This window comes from Pristiophorus japonicus, chromosome 5, assembly GCF_044704955.1.
Source record: "Pristiophorus japonicus isolate sPriJap1 chromosome 5, sPriJap1.hap1, whole genome shotgun sequence".
In the NCBI taxonomy this organism is placed as follows: domain Eukaryota; kingdom Metazoa; phylum Chordata; class Chondrichthyes; family Pristiophoridae; genus Pristiophorus; species Pristiophorus japonicus.
The window spans coordinates 62,798,782-62,818,212 of NC_091981.1; the positions used below are offsets into that span (position 1 = coordinate 62,798,782).

Below are 19,431 nucleotides of genomic sequence, written 5' to 3' on the forward strand. Positions count from 1 at the left end.
TATATTAAATAAACTAATCAAATTCAGGATAAAACCCCTGGATGGATTACATCCGCGCGTTTGAAAAGAATCTAGGAAAGAGATAGCAGAGTCATTACTGCACGTGTTTATTAATTCGTTAGAAAAAGATGTAGTACCAGAGGACTGGCGGATAGCTAATGTAATACTTATATTTAAGAAGGGAGAAGGAACATGTCCAGGGAACTATAGACCAGTCAGCTTAACATCGGTGGTAGGAAAAATAACAGAATCACTATTAAAAGGAGAAAAAAGAAGAACATCTAGAAACTAAAAATAAAATAGTCAGCATGGACTTCAAAAGGGAAAGTCTTGCTTGACCAACCTCACTGAATTTTTTGAGGAGGTAGCAGAGAGTAGACAATGGTAATGCAGTAGATGCAAGTTATCTAGATTTTCAAAAGGTCTTTGATAAGGTACCACGTAATAGATTAATGAATAAGGTCAGAGAATGCGGAATCAGGGGACAAGTAGCAGAATGGATACCTAAGCTAGTTTCAAGACAGAAAGTAGAGATGGGGTAAAGAGTGGCTATACAGAGTGTCAGAAGGTGGGAAGTGGTGTTCCACAAGGATCAGTGCTGGGACCACTGTTCACAATTTATACTAAATGAGTTAGACTTTGGAATCAAAAACACAATTTCTAAGTTTGCGGATTACACCAAATTGGTGGGGGGAGGGGGGGGGGAATAGTCAATACTGAGGAGGACTGCAACAAATTACAGGAATCCATTAATAAACTTGCAGAATGAGAATATAATTGGCAAATTAATTTCAACAGTTAAGTCTGAGGTATTATTTGGGTAAAAAAAATGGGAGGTCACATATTATTTGGAAAATACAAATCTAAATGGGGTAGAAGAGCAAAGGAATCTTAGAGTATAAATGCACAAATCATTAAATGTAGCGACACAGGTTAACAAGGCCAAAAAAAAGCAAACCGAGCACTGGGATTTATTGCGAGAGAAAAAGAATTAAAAAGTAGTGAAGTTATGTTAGACTTGTATTGAACCTTGGTTAGACCACATGGAGTATGATGTACAATTCTGTTATAAAAAGGATATAGAGACACTGATGAGGGTGCAGAGAAGATTTACAAGGATGATACCAGAATTGCGAGGATATACCTATTGGGAAAAGATAAACAGGTTGGGTCTCTTTTCTCTTGGCTGAGGGGTGACCTAATAGACATCTTTAAAATTATGAAATGTTTTGATAGATAGAGTAGATAGAGAGATAATGTTTCCACTTGTGAGGAAGAGCAAAACTAGAAGCCATCAATATAAGATAGTCACCAAGAAATCAAATAAGGAATTCAGAAGAAACTTCTTTATAAGAGTGGTGAGAATATGGAACTCGCTACCACAGGGAGTGGTTGAAGCAAATAGTATAGATGCATTTAAGGGGAGACTAAATAAGCATATAAGGGAGAAGGGAATAGAGGGTTATGCTGATAATTAGATGAGGAGAGACACAAGGAGGCTCGAGTGGAGCATAAACACTAGCATGGACTGGTTGGCCTTTTTCTGTGCTGCATATCCTATGTAATCCTATAACCATATTACTACCTCCAATCATTTCATAATTTCAACAACCTCAATCATATTTACTCTGCCCATGTTTCTCTAAAGTAAATAACTAACTCTTCAAGCATATCCTCTTAACTAAGTGATCAAAGGTTAGGTAGCCCTTGTTACTCTCCTATGCAATAAAAACTGGAAATGCTGGAAAACACTCAGGTCAGACAGCATCTGTGGAGAGAGAAACAGAGTTAACATTTCAGATCGATGACCTTTCATCAGAACAGTTAACTCTGTTTCTCTCTCCACAGATGCTGCCTGACCTGCTGAGTGTTTTCCAGCATTTTCTGTTTTTATTTAATATTTCCAGCATCCACAGTATTTTGCTCCAATTTCCAGCACCAGATGTGAAGACTAAAACACTCTCAAAATACTGCAAGTGTGGTCGAACCAAAGCCAAATCTAACCTAGATATAGTGCCCTTAGTGTTGTACTTCGTCCACATGGCAATACAGGTTGAACCTCCCTTATCTAGAATTCCTTGATCCAGAACCACTCTTTATCCAGAACCATTCCCGGCCACTGGGTGGTGCATGCGCAGAACTCCGACATGAACAAATTGAAGACCTTCCTTGCTGCCGACTCCCGCAATCGCTGGCCTGATTCACTGCCCTCCACCCCTCATCCGGAAAAATCCCTTATTCAGAACAGGGTTCCGGATAAGGGAGGTTCAACCTGTACTTCCAAAAACACATTTGTTTTCCCTAGTTACCTCACATCACTCATCAACTTGAGTGATTAGTTAGTGACAACCCACAAGTCCTTTATTTTGCTCTGTTACTTTTAATGGGCACCTATGCTTGAAATAGATACACCTCAAGTGACCAGCACAATGTACATAACACAGCACTTCTCCACATTAAATGACATTTTTATTTGTGAGTCCATTCAAAAATTCCTCATTACCAACCAAAGCACACATTTTTGATTCATCAGCAAATTTAGTAGTGGTACTTTGATAACCTGCTTAAACTCATAAATAAGAATAATTAATAAGAACATGAGAGAACTGAATTCCCACCAAAACTCCAGTCTGAACTGTTCCCATTAATAACCAGTCCATTTTTATGCAATTTTAACCAGCTACCAATCTATTCCACTATCTCTTCAGTGATACTGTGATACTGTGACACCTAATTTCATGCATAACCGCCAAAATCTTTAGAAATCCAAGGAGTCAAATTCACTCAGCAGTCTTCTGCCACAGTTTAAATCACTTCCTCAAAAAACTCAAATCACATTAAACATAGAAACATAGAAAATAGGTGCAGGAGCAGACCATTCAGCCCTTCTAGCCTGCACCGCCATTCAATGAGTTCATGGCTGAACATGAAACTTCAGTACCCACTTCCTGCTTTCACGCCATACCCCTTGATCCCCCGAGTAGTAAGGACTTCATCTAACTCCCTTTTGAATATATTTAGTGAATTGGTCTCAACTACTTCCTGTGGTAGAGAATTCCACAGGTTCACCACTCTCTGGGTGAAGAAGTTTCTCCTTATCTCGGTCCTAAATGGTTTACCCCTTATCCTTAGACTGTGACCCCTGGTTCTGGACTTCCCCAACATTGGGAACATTCTTCCTGCATCCAACCTGTCCAAACCCGTCAGAATTTTAAACGTTTCTATGAGGTCCCCTCTCACTCTTCTGAACTCCAGTGAATACAAGCCCAGTTGATCCAGTCTTTCTTGATAGGTCAGTCCCACCATCCCGGGAATCAGTCTGGTGAATCTTCGCTGCACTCCCTCAATAGCAAGTATGTCCTTCCTCAAGTTAGGAGACCAAAACTGTACACAATACTCCAGGTGTGGCCTCACCCAGGCCCTGTACAACTGTAGCAACACCTCCCTGCCCCTGTACTCAAATCCCCTCGCTATGAAGGCCAACATGCCATTTGCTTTCTTAACCGCCTGCTGTACCTGCATGCCAACCTTCAATGACTGATGTACCATGACACCCAGGCCTCGTTGCACCTTCCCTTTTCTTAATCTGTCACCATTCAGATAATAGTCTGTCTCTCTGTTTTTACCACCAAAGTGGATAACCTCACATTTATCCACATTATACTTCATCTGCCACGCATTTGCCCACTCACCTAACCTATCCAAGTCACTCTGTAGCCTCATAGCATCCTCCTCGCAGCTCACAATGCCACCCAACTTAGTGTCATCCGCAAATTTGGAGATACTACATTTAATCCCCTCGTCTAAATCATTAATGTACAATGTAAACAGCTGGGGACCCAGCACAGAACCCTGCGGTACCCCACTAGTCACTGCCTGCCATTCCGAAAAGTACCCATTTACTCCTACTCTTTGCTTCCTGTCTGACAACCAGTTCTCAATCCACGTCAGCACACTACCCCCAATCCCATGTGCTTTAACTTTGCACATTAATCTCTTGTGTGGGACCTTGTCGAAAGCCTTCTGAAAGTCCAAATATACCACATCAACTGGTACTCCTTTGTCCACTTTATTGGAAACATCCTCAAAAAATTCCAGAAGATTTGTCAAGCATGATCTCCCTTTCACAAATCCATGCTGACTTGGACCTATCATGTCACCATTTTCCAAATGCGCTGCTATGACATCCTTAATAATTGATTCCATCATTTTACCCACTACTGAGGTCAGGCTGACCGGTCTATAATTCCCTGCTTTCTCTCTCCCTCCTTTTTTAAAAAGTGGGGTTACATTGGCTACCCTCCACTCGATAGGAACTGATCCAGAGTCAATGGAATGTTGGAAAATGACTGTCAATGCATCCGCTATTTCCAAGGCCACCTCCTTAAGTACTCTGGGATGCAGTCCATCAGGCCCTGGGGATTTATCGGCCTTCAATCCCATCAATTTCCCCAACACAATTTCCCGACTAATAAAGATTTCCCTCAGTTCCTCCTCCTTAATAGACCCTCTGACCATTTTTATATCCGGAAGGTTGTTTGTGTCCTCCTTAGTGAATACTGAACCAAAGTACTTGTTCAATTGGTCTGCCATTTCTTTGTTCCCCGTTATGACTTCCCCTGATTCTGACTGCAGGGGACCTACGTTTGTCTTTACTAACCTTTTTCTCTTTACATACCTATAGAAACTTTTGCAATCCGTCTTAATGTTCCCTGCAAGCTTCTTCTCGTACTCCATTTTCCCTGCCCTAATCAAACCCTTTGTCCTCCTCTGCCGAGTTCTAAATTTCTCCCAGTCCCCAGGTTCGCTGCTATTTCTGGCCAATTTGTATGCCATTTCCTTGGCTTTAATACTATCCCTGATTTCCCTAGATAGCCACGGTTGAGCCACCTTCCCTTTTTTATTTTTACGCCAGACAGGAATGTACAATTGTTGTAATTCATCCATGCGGTCTCTAAATGTTTGCCATTGCCCATCCACAGTCAACCCCTTAAGTATCATTAGCCAATCTATCTTAGCCAATTCATGCCTCATACCTTCAAAGTTACCCTTCTTTAAGTTCTGGACCATGGTCTCTGAATTAACTGTTTCATTCTCCATCCTAATGCAGAATTCCACCATATTATGGTCACTCTTCCCTAAGGGGCCTCGCACAATGAGATTGCTAATTAATCCTCTCTCATTACACAACATCCAGTCTAAGATGGCCTCCCCCCTAGTTGGTTCCTCGACATATTGGTCTAGAAAACCATCCCTTATGCATTCCAGGAAATCCTCCTCCACCGTATTGCTTCCAGTTTGGCTAGCCCAATCTATGTGCATATTAAAGTCACCCATTATAACTGCTGCACCTTTATTGCATGCACTCCTAATTTCCTATTTGATGCCCTCCCCAACATCACTACTACTGTTTGGAGGTCTGTGCACAACTCCCACTAACGATTTTTGCCCTTTAGTGTTCTGCAGCTCTACCCATATAGATTCCACATCATCCAAGCTAATGTCTTTCCTAACTATTGCATTAATCTCCTCTTTAACCAGCAATGCTACCCCACCTCCTTTTCCTTTTATTCTATCCTTCCTGAATATTAGGTGAGAAATGTCCCGTGCTTCCTAAAGATATGTTGGACATCCACAAACACTGAGGTACACCAAGACAGTGTTTCTCAAACTGGGGTCCATGAAGAGTTTCCAGGGGATCTGTGACCGGAGATAATTAAAAATGAAAAGTGGTTGAATGATGCATATTGGTCTGTAATTCAAAAATTGAAAACTAAAAAGTCCAACCCATCGTAAATCAAATGAAAGCAAAAAGCAAATATAAAGACACAGATTGTAGCCAGCTTACAATTGCACAAGATGTCTCATAGCACAGAACAAGCATTGCGATATTATTAAATTGCCACTAACAGCAAATTGGGTTGCGCTTTTCAGTGGCACTTACACTCAGTTCTGTGGCAAGCACTGTATGCTCTGGCTGTTTTCGCAATATAAACTAGCACAATTTTTTTTTGCCTACAAATACTTTGAAACATAGAAATTAGGTGCAGGAGCAGGCCATTCGGCCCTTCGAGCCTGCACCACCATTCAATAAGATCATGGCTGATCATTTAACCTCCGTACCCCTTTCCTGCTTTCTTTCCATACCCCTTGATCCCTTTGGCCATAAGGGTCATATCTAACTCCCTTTTGAATATATCTAACAAACTGGCCTCAACAACTTTCTGCGGTAGAGAATGCCACAGGTTAACCACTCTCTGAGTGAAGAAGTTTCTCCTCATCTCGGTCCTTAATGGCTTACCCCTTATTCTTAGACTGTGACCCCTGGTTCTGCAACGGGAATATTCTGCCTCTAGTCTGTCCAATTCCGTCAGAATTTTATATGTTTCTAGGAGATCCCCTCTCATTCTTCTAAATCCCAGTGGATACAAGCCCAGTTGATCCAGTCTCTCCTCATATCAGTCCTGCCATCCCGGGAATCAATCTGGTGAACCTTCGCTGTACTCCCTCAATAGCAAGAACTTCCTTCCTCAGATTAGGAGACCAAAACTGAACACAATATTCCAGGTGAGGCCTCACCAAGGCTCTGTACAACTGCAGTAAGACCTCCCTGCTCCTATACTCAAATCCTCTAGCTATGAAGGCCAACATGCCATTTGCCTTCTTCACCGCCTGCTGTACCTGCATGCCAAACTTCAATGACTGATGTACCATGACACCCAAGTCCCGTTGTACCTCCCCTTTTTCGAATCTGTCACCATTCAGATAATATTCTGTCTTCCTGTTTTTGCCACCAAAGTGGATAACCTCACATTTATCCACATTATGCTGCATCTGCCATGCATTTGCCCACTCACCTAACCTGTCCAAGTCAACTTGCAGCCTCTTAGCATCCTCCTCACAGCTCACCGCCACCCAGCTTAGTGTTATCTGCAAACTTGGAGATATTGCATTCAATTCTTTCATCTAAATCATTGATGTATATTGTAAATAACTGGGGTCCCAGCACTGAACCCTGCGGCACCCCACTGGTCACTGCCTGCCATTCTGAAAAGGACCAGTTTATTACGACTCTCTGCTTCCTGTCTGGCAAGCACTTCTCTATCCACGTCAATACATTACCCCCAATACCATGTGCTTTAATTTTGCACACTAATCTCTTATGTGGGACCTTGTCAAAAGCCTTTTGAAAGTCCAAATACACCACATCCACTGGTTCTTCCTTGTCCACTCTACTAGTTAAAACATCAAAAAATTATAGAAGATTTGTCAAGCATGATTTCCCTTTCATAAATCCATGCTGACTTGGACCGATCCTGTCACTGCTTTCCAAATGCGCTGCTATTTCATCTTTAATAATTGATTCCAACATTTTCTCCACCACCGATGTCAGGCTAACCGGTCTATAATTCCCTGTTTTCTCTCTCCCTCCTTTTTTTAAAAAAGTGGTGTTACATTAGCTACCCTCTAGTCCATAGGAACTGATTCAGAGTCAATAGAATGTTGGAAAATGACCACCAATGCATCCACTATTTCTGGGGCCACTTCCCTAAGTACTCTGGGATGCAGCCTATCAGGGCCTGGAGATTTATTGGCCTTCAATCCCATCAATTTCCCTAACACAATTTCCTGACTAAAAAGGATTTCCTTCAGTTCCTCCTTTTCGCTAGACCTTCGAACCCCTAGTATTTCCGGAAGGTTATTTGTGTCTTCCTTAGTGAAGACAGATCCAAAATATTTGTTCAATTGGTCTGCCATTTCTTTGTTCCTCATTATAAATTCACCTGATTCTGACTGCAAAGGATCTACGTTGGTCTTCACTAATCTTTTTCTCTTCACATATCTATAGAAGCTTTTGCAGTCAGTTTTTATGTTCCCTGCAAGCTTCCTCTCATACTCTTATTTTCCCCCTCCTTGGCATGCAGGTACAGCAGGCGGTTAAGAAAGCAAATGGCATGTTGGCCTTCATAGCGAGGGGATTTGAGTACAGGGGCAGAGAGAGGTGTTACTACAATTGTATAGGGCCTTGGTGAGGCTACACCTGGAGTATCATGTACAGTTTTGGTCTCCTAACTTGAGGAAGGACATTCTTGCTATTGAGGGAGTGCAGCAAAGGTTTACCAGACTGATTCCCGGGATGGCGGGACTGACCCATCAAGAAAGACTGGATCAACTGGGCTTGTATTCACTGGAGTTCAGAAGAATGAGAAGGGATCGCATAGAAACGTTGACAATTCTGATAGGTTTAGACAGGTTAGATGCAGGAAGAATGTTCCCAATGTTGGGGAAGTCCAGAACCAGGGGTCACAGTCTAAGGATAATGGGTAAGCCATTTAGGATTGAGCTGAGGAGAAACTTCTTCACCCAGAGAGTGGTGAACCTGTGGAATTCTCTACCACAGAAAGTTGTTGAGGTCAATTCACTAGATGTAGTTCTTACTACTAGGGGGATCAAGGGGTATGGCGAGAAAGCAGGAATGGGGTACTGAAGTTGCATGTTCAGCCATGAACTCATTGAATGGCAGTGCAGGCTTGAATGGCCTACTCCTGCACCTATTTTCTGTTTCTAATTAGACCCTTTGTCCTCCTCTGAATTCTAAATTTCTCCCAGTCATCAGGTTTGCTGCTTTTTCTAGCCAATTTATATGCCTCTTCCTTGGGTTTAACACTATCCCTAATTTCCCTTGTTAGCCACCACTGAGCTGCCTTCCCCGTTTTATTTTTACTCCAGACAGGGATATACAATTGTTGAAGTTCATCCATGTAATCTATAAATGTCTGCCATTGCCTATCTACTGTCAACCGTTTAAGTATCATTTGTCAGTCTATCCTAGCCAATTCACGTCTCATACCACCTTTGCATGCAACATCAATTTTAAAAGGTCAGGGTTAAGTCAATTTGAGTAGAGATGTGTGTCAATAAGGAAAGGTATCCCTTATCTGGGAATTACTATGAATCGCCAGAACAAAAGAAGGATAATCAGGGGGAGGGGTGGGAGATTTCAACCCACTTTCCAACGGCGAGAAATCAGGCAAGGTATAGTCAAAATGTCCTGTGCGACCTACCTCCTCCGATTCGCGACCTATTCACAGGCTCAATAGTAACCTACTCTTTTTAGCAGTCAAGCAGGACACCTACTGGAAGGCAGCAGGTCCCTGCTTTAAATGTAACTCAGATCATTAAAATGACCCATAGTATTTTTGAGGGCTTTTTGGTCCTGAAAGCTTCAAAATCTATCCAGCTAAATTTTATGGGGAGGGGATTGGAGTGTGGTGTCTCCTTTGTAATAGGGTAAATATTTAAAATAATTACTGGAGGTAACTCTTTATAAAACACAGTCACCAATTCAGTTCTTGTGAATTATTCTCAATGGCTGGGCCTGCCTCCTCACAGAGGCCCACAGCTCTCAGTCTCTTTGCAACGAGTGCTCCCTTCCAGTCAAGCCGATTCCTTTCTCTGGCACCATGGCCCTGCGCCATCCTCCTGATACATGATCAGAGCGCCTGCGGGGCCCTTCAAACACGTGCCTGAACGTGTTCACATAAACACGTACAATCTCACAGAGCAGCTATTACAGAACATGCCTGAGAGACAGTATGGCGGCGAGTAATCCTTCCAGCAGCATCTCAGCATGTGAGGTGCTCATGCCTTCACTCATGTTAGCCAGCTTGCCGACAGTTTTAAAAACTGTCCAGCACCAAGTGACTAATAGTGGCCATCTGTTGCTGCAGAATACCCAGAGTTGGAGAGAGAAGCAGGCACGCCCATCTCACCGATACCCAAGTAAATGCCTGTTTTCTTAAAAGCATTATTAAAACATTCGTTACATGCAGCACTTTCATATTATGAGTATTATATTATAGTATAAATTAGATGTGGGGGGGGGTGGGAGAAGGGGGGTCATGATTACTAATCGATTTGAAAATGGGTCCTTCAACCAACAAAGTTTGAGAACCGCTGCTCCAAGAGGCATTCACGATATGTTTAACACTGATATGAAGGTTTTTTTAAGCTTTGCATTGACACCAGACTTGTGGAGTGTAAACCCAATGCTGTAGGAAAGCTAGCCAGTCTAAAACTATAAATATTTTGTAAAACAAAGCTAATCCCCAAGTTCTTCAAAATTGGAACTCCTACAAAGGCGTTGTGATGTTACAAGATCAATGAAGATGGAGCTTTTTTGGCTGGGTGTGAACAAGACCTCTCAAAACTATGGAGTAAGCACCAGTAAAGATGTCTTGGAAATGGGTCTTGGAAAAGAACAAGTAGGAACAGACTTTGAACATGAATAAAAAAACTTTTCTTAATCAGTCTGTAAGTGTCTTTAATTAATACGGCTTCCCCTCCAAAAAAAGGGCAAAAGTTAGTAGAAAAAGAGGGAGCGAGAAGAGAGCACGTGTGTGGGTAGAGGACAAGCACATATATAGAAGCACATGATGAGGAGAGTCCCTTAGGTGGAGTGAAAGAGCAACACACACACACACACACACACATAGTGAAGGAGTAGGAACGAATGAGGAAGAAAGGAATGAGAGACAGAGGGAGTTACTTTTTTTGCAGACTTACCAGTACTGAACTAAAGGGACACAAGAAGTGGAACGTTTTTTGGCAGGTTCAGCACAAAACGTTCGAGAACTTCTGAATTCAATTTATTGTCAAGGTTGGACACGTTGCTTAAGAGTGTAGTGAACTCTGGTGTAGGCCTAAAGGAGATTACAGAGCGATAAGGAGGGCCGAGGCCATAGAAGGATTTAAAAACAAGGACGAGAATTTTTAAATCGACGCACTGACAGATTGTGACCCAATGTAAGTTAGTGAGCACAGGGGTGATGGGTGAATAGGACTTGGTGCAAGTTAGGTTACGGCCAACAGAGTTTTGGATGAGCTCAGGTTTACAGAGCGTGCAAGGTGGAAGCCAGCCAGGGGAGCATTGGAATAATTAAGTCGAGAAGTAATAAAGGCACGGATTAGGATTTCAGCAGCAGATGAGCTGAGGCTGGGGTGGAGACAGCCAATGTTAGAGAGTTGGAAGTCGATGGTCTTGGTGCTACAGAGGATATGGCATCTGAAGCTTAGGGTCAAATAGGGCATCAAGGTTCAGCCTCAGACAGTGGCCTGGGAGAGAGATGGAGTTGGAGGCTAGGAATCGGAGTTTGCGACGGAGACCAAAGACAATAAGCTTTAGTTGGAGGAAATTTCTGGCCATTCAATACTGGACGTCGAACAAGCAGCAGAACAAATCAGAGGCAATGGCGGGGTCGAGAGAGGTAGAGCTGGGTGTCGTCAGCGGATATGTAGATTTTAGATGATATCATCGAGGGGCAGCACGTAGATGAGAAATAGGAAGGAGGCAAGGATAGATCCTTGGGGGATTCCATATGTAATGGTGCGGGAGCTGGAAGAGCAGCCACTGCAGGTGATTCTCTGACTACAACTGGATAGTTAGAAATGGAACCAGGCGAGAGCAGTCCCACACAGATAGAGAGACAACCATGTCAAAAGGTGAAGACAGGTCGAGGATAGTTTACCACGGTTAGTCACATAGGATGCCATTTGTGACTTTGATAAGGGCCGTTTCAGTGCTGTGACGGGTGGAAACCCGATTGGACAGGTTCAAATAGGGAGTTGCGGGAAAGATGGACACAGATTTACGAGGCAACTACATGACCAAGGACTTGAGAGAAAAGGGAGGTTGGAGATGGGAGGTTGCAAGGAGAGTGGTAAAGGATGGATTTTTTTGAGGAAAGGGTAATGATGGCAGATTTGAAGAGGAGGGGGGACAGTACCCGAGGCAAACAAAGATAATAGTTGAACACAAAGTAAATAATGCAGCAACAATCCACTTAACCAAATAAAGTAACAGAATTTGTGTTACCTATCCACAAAAATTATTTGAGAATGCTTAACAAATTTCTATATAATCCAAGACAGAATCCCTCTATTCTTGTAGCTATGCTGCACAAATTGAACAAGTCAAATGACTGCCGTCCTTCCATAGCAAGAAACTGACAGTCTGCTTCTGACTGAATCGAGTCAGAATCATTGTTTGTGGGCCACAGCGGCCTGCTGCTACAAGCATATAACAGACAATCAATATTTAAAATACATTAAAGCTCTTGGAAACTGGTTTTACACTTTGTTTTGCAAATTGTGGAATGATGTCACAAAACGTTTGTTGCTGATGAGATTTTTTTCTAGAAAATTCTATAACTTGCAGAAATTTGTAAAGTGATTGTAAATGCATCGGTCTAAATCTGTTCAACTTCAAAATAAATGTGCGTTATATAAACAGTTGACTGAGTATTCAAAGTATTTGGAATTTCATCACATGGATAAAATTGCATCGTACACCATGTGTCAAATATTGGTGCCACTGACTGATTTTAAACTTACTTAAGCTAGTTACTCTATCAAAAAAGTATTTGGAAGTAGTACCTTGGCTTCTTAATTTTTACTTCTTTAGATTTGTCACTCAGTGTCTTTAAGCTGAAATTAGAGACAAGCAAATATTTATAATACATAATAGATGCCCATAGCAGCGCAGCAAATGTTAAATCAGTACTCGAAGAGTGTTGATTTCACACTAAGTTTGCAGTCAATATATTTTCCCACTTATAACGTGATTGCGATTCTTTAAGAAAACAACAGTAAGGGGAGCAAGCGAACAGAGTTTGAAATTTCTAATGGTATGTAAATATTACTTAGAGGTCAAACAAATGAAAGTACAATATTTGCACAGTTTTCTTTCATAGGTTCATAGATCAACAGGCCCATAGGAGTGTCAATATTCACAAGGTATTGGTCACAGAAAAAAAATTCAAACGCTACTGATTTATACCATACATATAGCTAGTGATATTGACAGTCTTCTATAGTCCGTAGGCATTGCAGGATATTGTGTGCTTTCTGCACACAAATTTCCAAATTGGCATCTTAAAACTTTTTCTTGCCTCGAATTACTGACCAAGTTCAGACAGGATGGCCATTCATTTTTGGAAGCACTCTCCTCGCAAGGGGAAAGGGTTGCTTGAAGTTGTTTTGATAGCATTAGGCCGTCACTTAACAGCTTGGACAAAATAGTCTTCTGCAACGGTGGAAAGATGGAGACGGACACAAGAATCCGTCCACGGAAGTTGCCAACTTCAGCTCAGCCATTCGGGGGAAGTTTCTACCCCAGCAGGAAGTAAATCATCCCATACAGCTCACGAACTTTCAGCAGACAACTAAAGAATGGTGTGGGCAAAAGTCACAAGGCAAGTTTCCTATCAGTTTTTGAGGCAGCTTCACTGAGCGCCACCCCCAAGTACAGAGCAGATATCGGGAGGAAAATCAGCCTGTCCCAATTGCTCTGTTCTCACATGACTGTCATGCTGCTTTCAACCGAAGATTTGCAAAACATACAGGAAGGACACGACCAAGTGTAGCACGGAAACTCAAGTTATAAATATTTAAAGTATTTTATCAGCAAAAAAAAATGCCCTAAACAAATGTTTGTGACTGTGCTGAATACTTTCCCGGGAACGGGAACTGGTTATAAACTTACAGAAAGTGAGAGGATTTCGCAACTGACACGCACGGCGTTTCAGGCACCGTTCTCTATAGGTTAAGGTCACAGCAACAGGCTGTCACCGATAAACTGACCATTTTATTTCAATTACATACAAAAAGCACTCAGCACCAATCTGACTGAAGCCGGTTTAAGTGTCGCTTTCGCTCCAGCAGAAAGGAGGAGAGTCCCGGGCCCTGATTCTAACCCTGGGCCCGATTCTCCCGCACACGGCCCGCCGTGTCTCCCGCTCCTCTCCTACCCGCTGCTAAGATCCTGCTGCGCGCTCAGCAGCCGCTCTTTGAAATTCCCAAACATCTTTGTGGGCTCCTAACGCTGCCCAAATGCGGGTCTGGGCCGCTGTAAACAATCCATCGGTGAGTACAAGCAGACTCGCTGGCCCGCCTCTCCCTCACACACCACCAGCAAGGGGCGGGGTCAGGGAGCCGGGACCACCCCCACGCGGCACGCATTTCCGACATTCTCCAGTCTCTCCCACACCACACTGACCGTAAGGGGCGGGGCCCAACCCCACGCGGCACGCATTTTCGACATTCTCCAGTCTCTCCCACACACTGACCGCAAGGGGCGGGGCCAGGGCCAGGGGGCGGAGCGGCGTCAAGGGGCGGGGCCCACCCCCACGCGGCACGCATTTTCGACATTCTCCAGTCTCTCCCACACACTGACCGCAAGGGGCGGGGCCAGGGCCAGGGGGCGGAGCGGCGTCAGGGGGCGGGGCCCACCCCCACGCGGCACGCATTTCCGACAGTCTCCAGTCTCTCCCGCACACTGATCGCAAGGGGCGGGGCCAGAGGCGGGGCGGGGTCAGGGGGCCGGGCCCACCCACTGGCATTCTCCAGTCTCTCCCACACACTGACCGCAAGGGGCGGGGAGAGTCTGGACCCGCTCATCGGGCGCACGCATTTCTGACATTCAGGAGACGGGTCTTCCCGCGACGGACCCTGAATAAATTGAATGCAGTGGAGACCTCGTCCTTCAGGTTAGAACCGCTGTGCAGGTAACCAACCCTCTGCTTTGTGAATGTAGAGCAGGGGTCATCTTTTTGTTTGGCCGGCCCTGAACAGCGATTAATTCTGAGGTTCGATTCCGTGCTGAATGGTGAAAATTCGTTGATTACTTTTGAAGTTTGCCTACAACAACAACTCGCATTTTTATAGCGCCTTTAACGTACTAAAATGTCCCGAGCCGCTTCACCGTATTATCAAACAACATTTGACAGCAGTCACATAAGGAGATATGACCAGAAGATTCAACAAGAAACACTTCCACCTTTCACGACCACTGGACGTCCCAAAGAGCTTTACAGCCAATGAAGTACTTTTTGAAGTGTAGTCACTATTATAATGCATCCCACTTGAAGGAAGGAAGGCAGCATGACAGACCCTTCACCCATGAGGCCAATGAAGTGGTGGAGAGGAGGTGGGCCGCACTCCACCTTCCAGGGGGATCCACACCACTGCCTGCCGTCCGCAAGCAGATTTGGAAGGAGATAGCACGAGGTGCCTGCTACAGACACTGTGCCCAAAAAGGTTTTACAACCTCACGAGAATCGTCAGGGTGAGTAATATTTTCATCTATGCAATCCTCCATGACTTCAAGGATAAATCTAATGCACTATGTGATTCTCATGCTTTTTGTGCCTCTCAACACTGGATTGCCTCCCACAATACATAACAGAAAGGAAGGCTTACTTCGGCATCATATTTGCGATGAATGATCTATGCACATAATTAACAATATTCATCGCACTGCAACTGCTCCTATCGTTTTCTGAAAGATCTCTTGCACACCTCATGTTAGATGCCTATAGACTTCAATCACCTCCTGTCGAAACATATGCAAGATCCAAGCGCATTAAACAGAGGCCACTAGAACATTCACAACAACAGATGGACCCTTTTTTAACCATTCCCATTGTTATCTTTTCAGTTGAAGCACTCCAAGAACCGCAGGGAGCAACTGCGGACAGGCTGGGATCCACCTCAAACACTTCCACTGACGGATGTAGAGGAGAGAGTGTCGGCCCTTATCGGCGTCACAGGCCGGACAGCTGCCGGTGGGGTTGCTGAGTCCCCTTCGAATACTGAGGGTAAGCATTCGTAATAAAATAGATGAGTTGATGGCACAAATAAAAATAAATGGGTATGATCTAATTGCCATTACAGAGATATGGTTGCAAGGTGACCAAGGCTGAGAACTAAATATTCAGAGCTTTCTGTCATTTCGTAAGGATTGCCAGAAAGGAAAATGAGGTGGGCTAGCTCTGTTAATAAGGGATGAGATCAATGCAGTAGTGAGAAATATAGGTTCAGAAGATCAAGATGTAAAATCAGTTTGGGTAGAGAGAAGAAATAATAAGGGAAATAAGTCACTGGTGGGAGTGGTCTACAGGTCCCCAAACAGTAGCCACACTGTAGGACAGAGTATAAATCAAGAAATAATGGAGGATTGTAAGAAAGGTACAGCAATAATCATGGGTGATTTTAATCTTCATATTGATTGGACAAATCAAATGGCAAAGGTAGCCTTGAGGAAGAAGAGTTCATGGAGTGTATTCGGGATGGTTTCTTGAACTAGATCTGGTAATGTGTAATGAGTCTGGATTAATTAATGATCACGTAGTGAAGGATCCTCGTGGGAAGAGTGACCATAGCAGGGTAGAATTTCAAATTCAGTTTGAGGGTGAGAAAGCTAGGTCTCAAACTAGTGTTATGAACTTAAATAAAGGTAATTACAAAGGTATGAAGGCAGAGTTGGTTAAAGTGGACTGGGAAAATATATTAAAGGGTAAGACTGTAGAAAAGCAGTGGCAAACATTTAAGGAGCTATTTCATAACTCTCAGCAAAGATATATTCCAGTGAGAGACAAAGACTCTTAGCCAAGGATGGTTCATCCTTCTCTTAACTAAGGAAGTAAAGGATGGTATCAAATTGAAAACAAAGGCATACAATGTTGCGAAGAAGAGGATTGGGACATTTTTAGAAACCAGCAAAGGACAACTAAAAAGATGATAAAGGCAGAGAAGACAGCATATGAGAGTAAACTTGCAAGAAATATAAAAACAGTCAGTAAGAGCTTCTACAGGTATATAAAAAGGAAGTGAGTACCTAAAGTAAACTTTGGTCCCTCAGAGGATGAGACTGGGTAATTAATAATGGGTAACATGGAAATGGCAGAGACTTTGAACAAATATTTTGTAAAGAAGACACTAAAAACATCCCAATAACTAATAATCAAGGAGCTAGTTGCGGGGGGGGGGGGAGGGGGGGGAGTGAGGAGAACTTAAAACAATCACTATCACTAGAGATAAAGTACTAGGCAAACTCATGGGACTAAAGGTGAACAAGTTCCCTGGACCTGATGGCCTGCATCCTAGGGTCTTAAAAAGAAGTGGCTGCAGAGATGGTGCATTGGTTGTAATCGACCAAAATTCCCTGGATTCTGGAGTGGCCCCAGCGGACCGGAAAACCGCAAATGTAATGCCTCTATTTAAGAAAAGAGAGAGACAGAAAGCAGGCAACTATCTGTCATTGGGAAAATGCTGGAGTCCATCATTAAGGAAGTAGTAGCAGGACATTTAGAAAATCAAAATGCAATCAAGCAGAGTTAGCATGCTTTTATGAAGAGGAAATCATGATTGACAAATTTGCTGGAGTTCTTTGAGGATGTAAGGACCAGGGTGGATCAAGGAACCAGTAGATGTTGTGTATTTGGATTTCCAGAAAGCATTCGATAAGGTGCCATCTAAAAGGTTACTGCACAAGATAATAGCTCATGGGGTTGGTGGTAATATATTAGCATGGATAGAGGATTGGCTAACTAACAGAAAACAGAGAATGGGGATAAATGGGTCATTTTCCAGTTGGCAAACTATAACTAGTGGGGTGCCACAGGGATCAGTGCTGGGGCCTTAACTATTTACAATTTATATTAATGACTTGGATGAAGGGACCGAGTGTAACATAGCCAAATTTGCTGATAATACAAAGATAGGTGGGAAAGCAAGATATGAGGAGGCTGTAAAGAATCTACAAAGGGATATAGATAGGAACTAAGTGGGCAAAAAGTTGGCAGATGGAATATAATGTGGGAAAATGTGAGGTTATTCACTTTGGCAGGAAAAATAAAAAAGCAAATTACTTTTTAAATGAGGAGAGATTCCAAAATGCTGCAGTACAGAGGGATCTGGGGATGGAGTATAAGAGCAAGGAAGTCCTGCTCCAACTGTACAGGGCGTTGGTAAGACCACACCTGGAGTACTGTGTACAGTTTTGGTCTCCTTATTTAAAAAAGAATATACTTGCATTTGAGGCAGTTCAGAAGAGGTTCAACAAGGTTAATTCCTGAGATGAAGGGGTTGCCATATGAAGAAACGTTGAGCAGGTTGGGCCGATACTCATTGGAGTTTAGAAGAATGAGAGGTGATCTTATTGAAACATATAAGATTCTGAGGGAGCTAGACAGGATAGATGCAGAGAGCATGTTTCCTCTCATCTCATGGGGGAATCTAGAACTAGGGGGCATAGTTTCAGAATAAGGGGTTGCCCATTTAAGCCAGAAATGAGGAGGAATTTCTTCTTTCAGAGGGTCGTGAATCTTTGGAATTCTCTACCTCAGGGAGCTGTGGCGTCTGGGTCATTGTATATATTTAAGGTGGAGATAGACAGATTTTTGAATGATAAGGGAGTCAAGGGTTATGGGGAGCGGGCGGGGAAGTGGAGTTGAGACCAGGATCAGATCAGCCATGATCCTATTAAATGGCGGAGCAGGCTCAAGGGGCCAAATGCCCTACTCCTGCTCCTATTTCTTATGTTCTTATGTTCTAAATGGAACATGCGACTCAAAACACTGCATTGAGACATATAATGGAGTAGCGGCAGTCCTTCAAATGAGCCTGTGCTATGCCACCTTCCTCATGTCATCCTGCCCCCTCACCTGCTGCTAACCACTCGTCTGTTGCTTTCTACTTCCAGATGACCAGCCAGAGGTGCCGCATCCCTTGAGGGAGCCCTTCATGTCATGGTTTGGAGGATGAAAAATGGAGACAGCTCCAGCGGAGCATCCCAGCCCACCTGATTTCCCATCGGGACTGAGTTCATCTGGGGACAAGGTTGCGTTCCCGGGATTTGAGGATTCGGAGACTCCTGGGCCCAGTGGCGCGCAAGCCAACTCTCCGGAGAGTGAGTCGGCAAAGTCGGGCTGCTAACAGACAGGCAGACCTAAAACTGGACCCGGTGGCAATATCCAGGGAAACCACAGAGATGAACTGTGAGATCATTGATGCATTGGGACAGATCCCCGCGAGCATCAATAAGCTCACTGCGACAGTTACGGAGGTAGGGTCGCAGATTGTCGCTGCGAGCTGTGTCCAGCGAGGCCATCATACAGAGGCTGGTGGCCTCGAGCAGTGATAGTGGAATTCGAGAGTGGCGCATGCCCTTGATCATGTAGCAGACTCAGGCGTATCACAGGCACAAGCTCTGCTTCAGCTTGGGCAAGTGATGCAGTTCATGTCTGCCGCCATACTCTCTACGTTCCCCACTGTCCCACAGGGAAGTGATGGTGCCAAAGCAGCCCAGCTAGGTGCTCCTTTACATCCAGCTCCGGTTGCTAAATCCCAGCCCCGTCGGTGACAGACTGGCTTCAGGGAGATGGGAGGGGCTGGCATTCCTCAGGATGACAGCATTCCATCACCCCCCCCCCCTGCCCTCACTCACCAACCAAGCACCAACCATGGTTGACACTCAAACCACTTGTGACTGGCAATGCCGAGGAAGAGGTGAACCAGTTGGAAGCCGGACTTTCAGGCCAGGAGTTGCTCTAGTGCATCCTCAGATGCCGTCTTCATTGTCTGAGCCCAAAA

General features: G+C 43.9%; 1 protein-coding gene across 1 annotated transcript in view; it reads right to left on the minus strand.

The window, feature by feature from the left end:
- Window positions 1–13,983, minus strand: part of dtnbp1a (dystrobrevin binding protein 1a) — a 378,832-nt gene extending 364,849 nt beyond the window's left edge. Inside the window, exons 1-2 of the mRNA XM_070880679.1 lie at window positions 13,809–13,983; window positions 12,436–12,486 (exon numbers count right to left, since the gene is read on the minus strand). Coding sequence (XP_070736780.1) covers window positions 12,436–12,486; window positions 13,809–13,864 — 107 coding nt within the window. The 5' untranslated portion in view covers window positions 13,865–13,983. The remainder of the gene's footprint in view (window positions 1–12,435; window positions 12,487–13,808) is intronic.
- Between the last annotated feature and the right edge of the window lie 5,448 nt (window positions 13,984–19,431).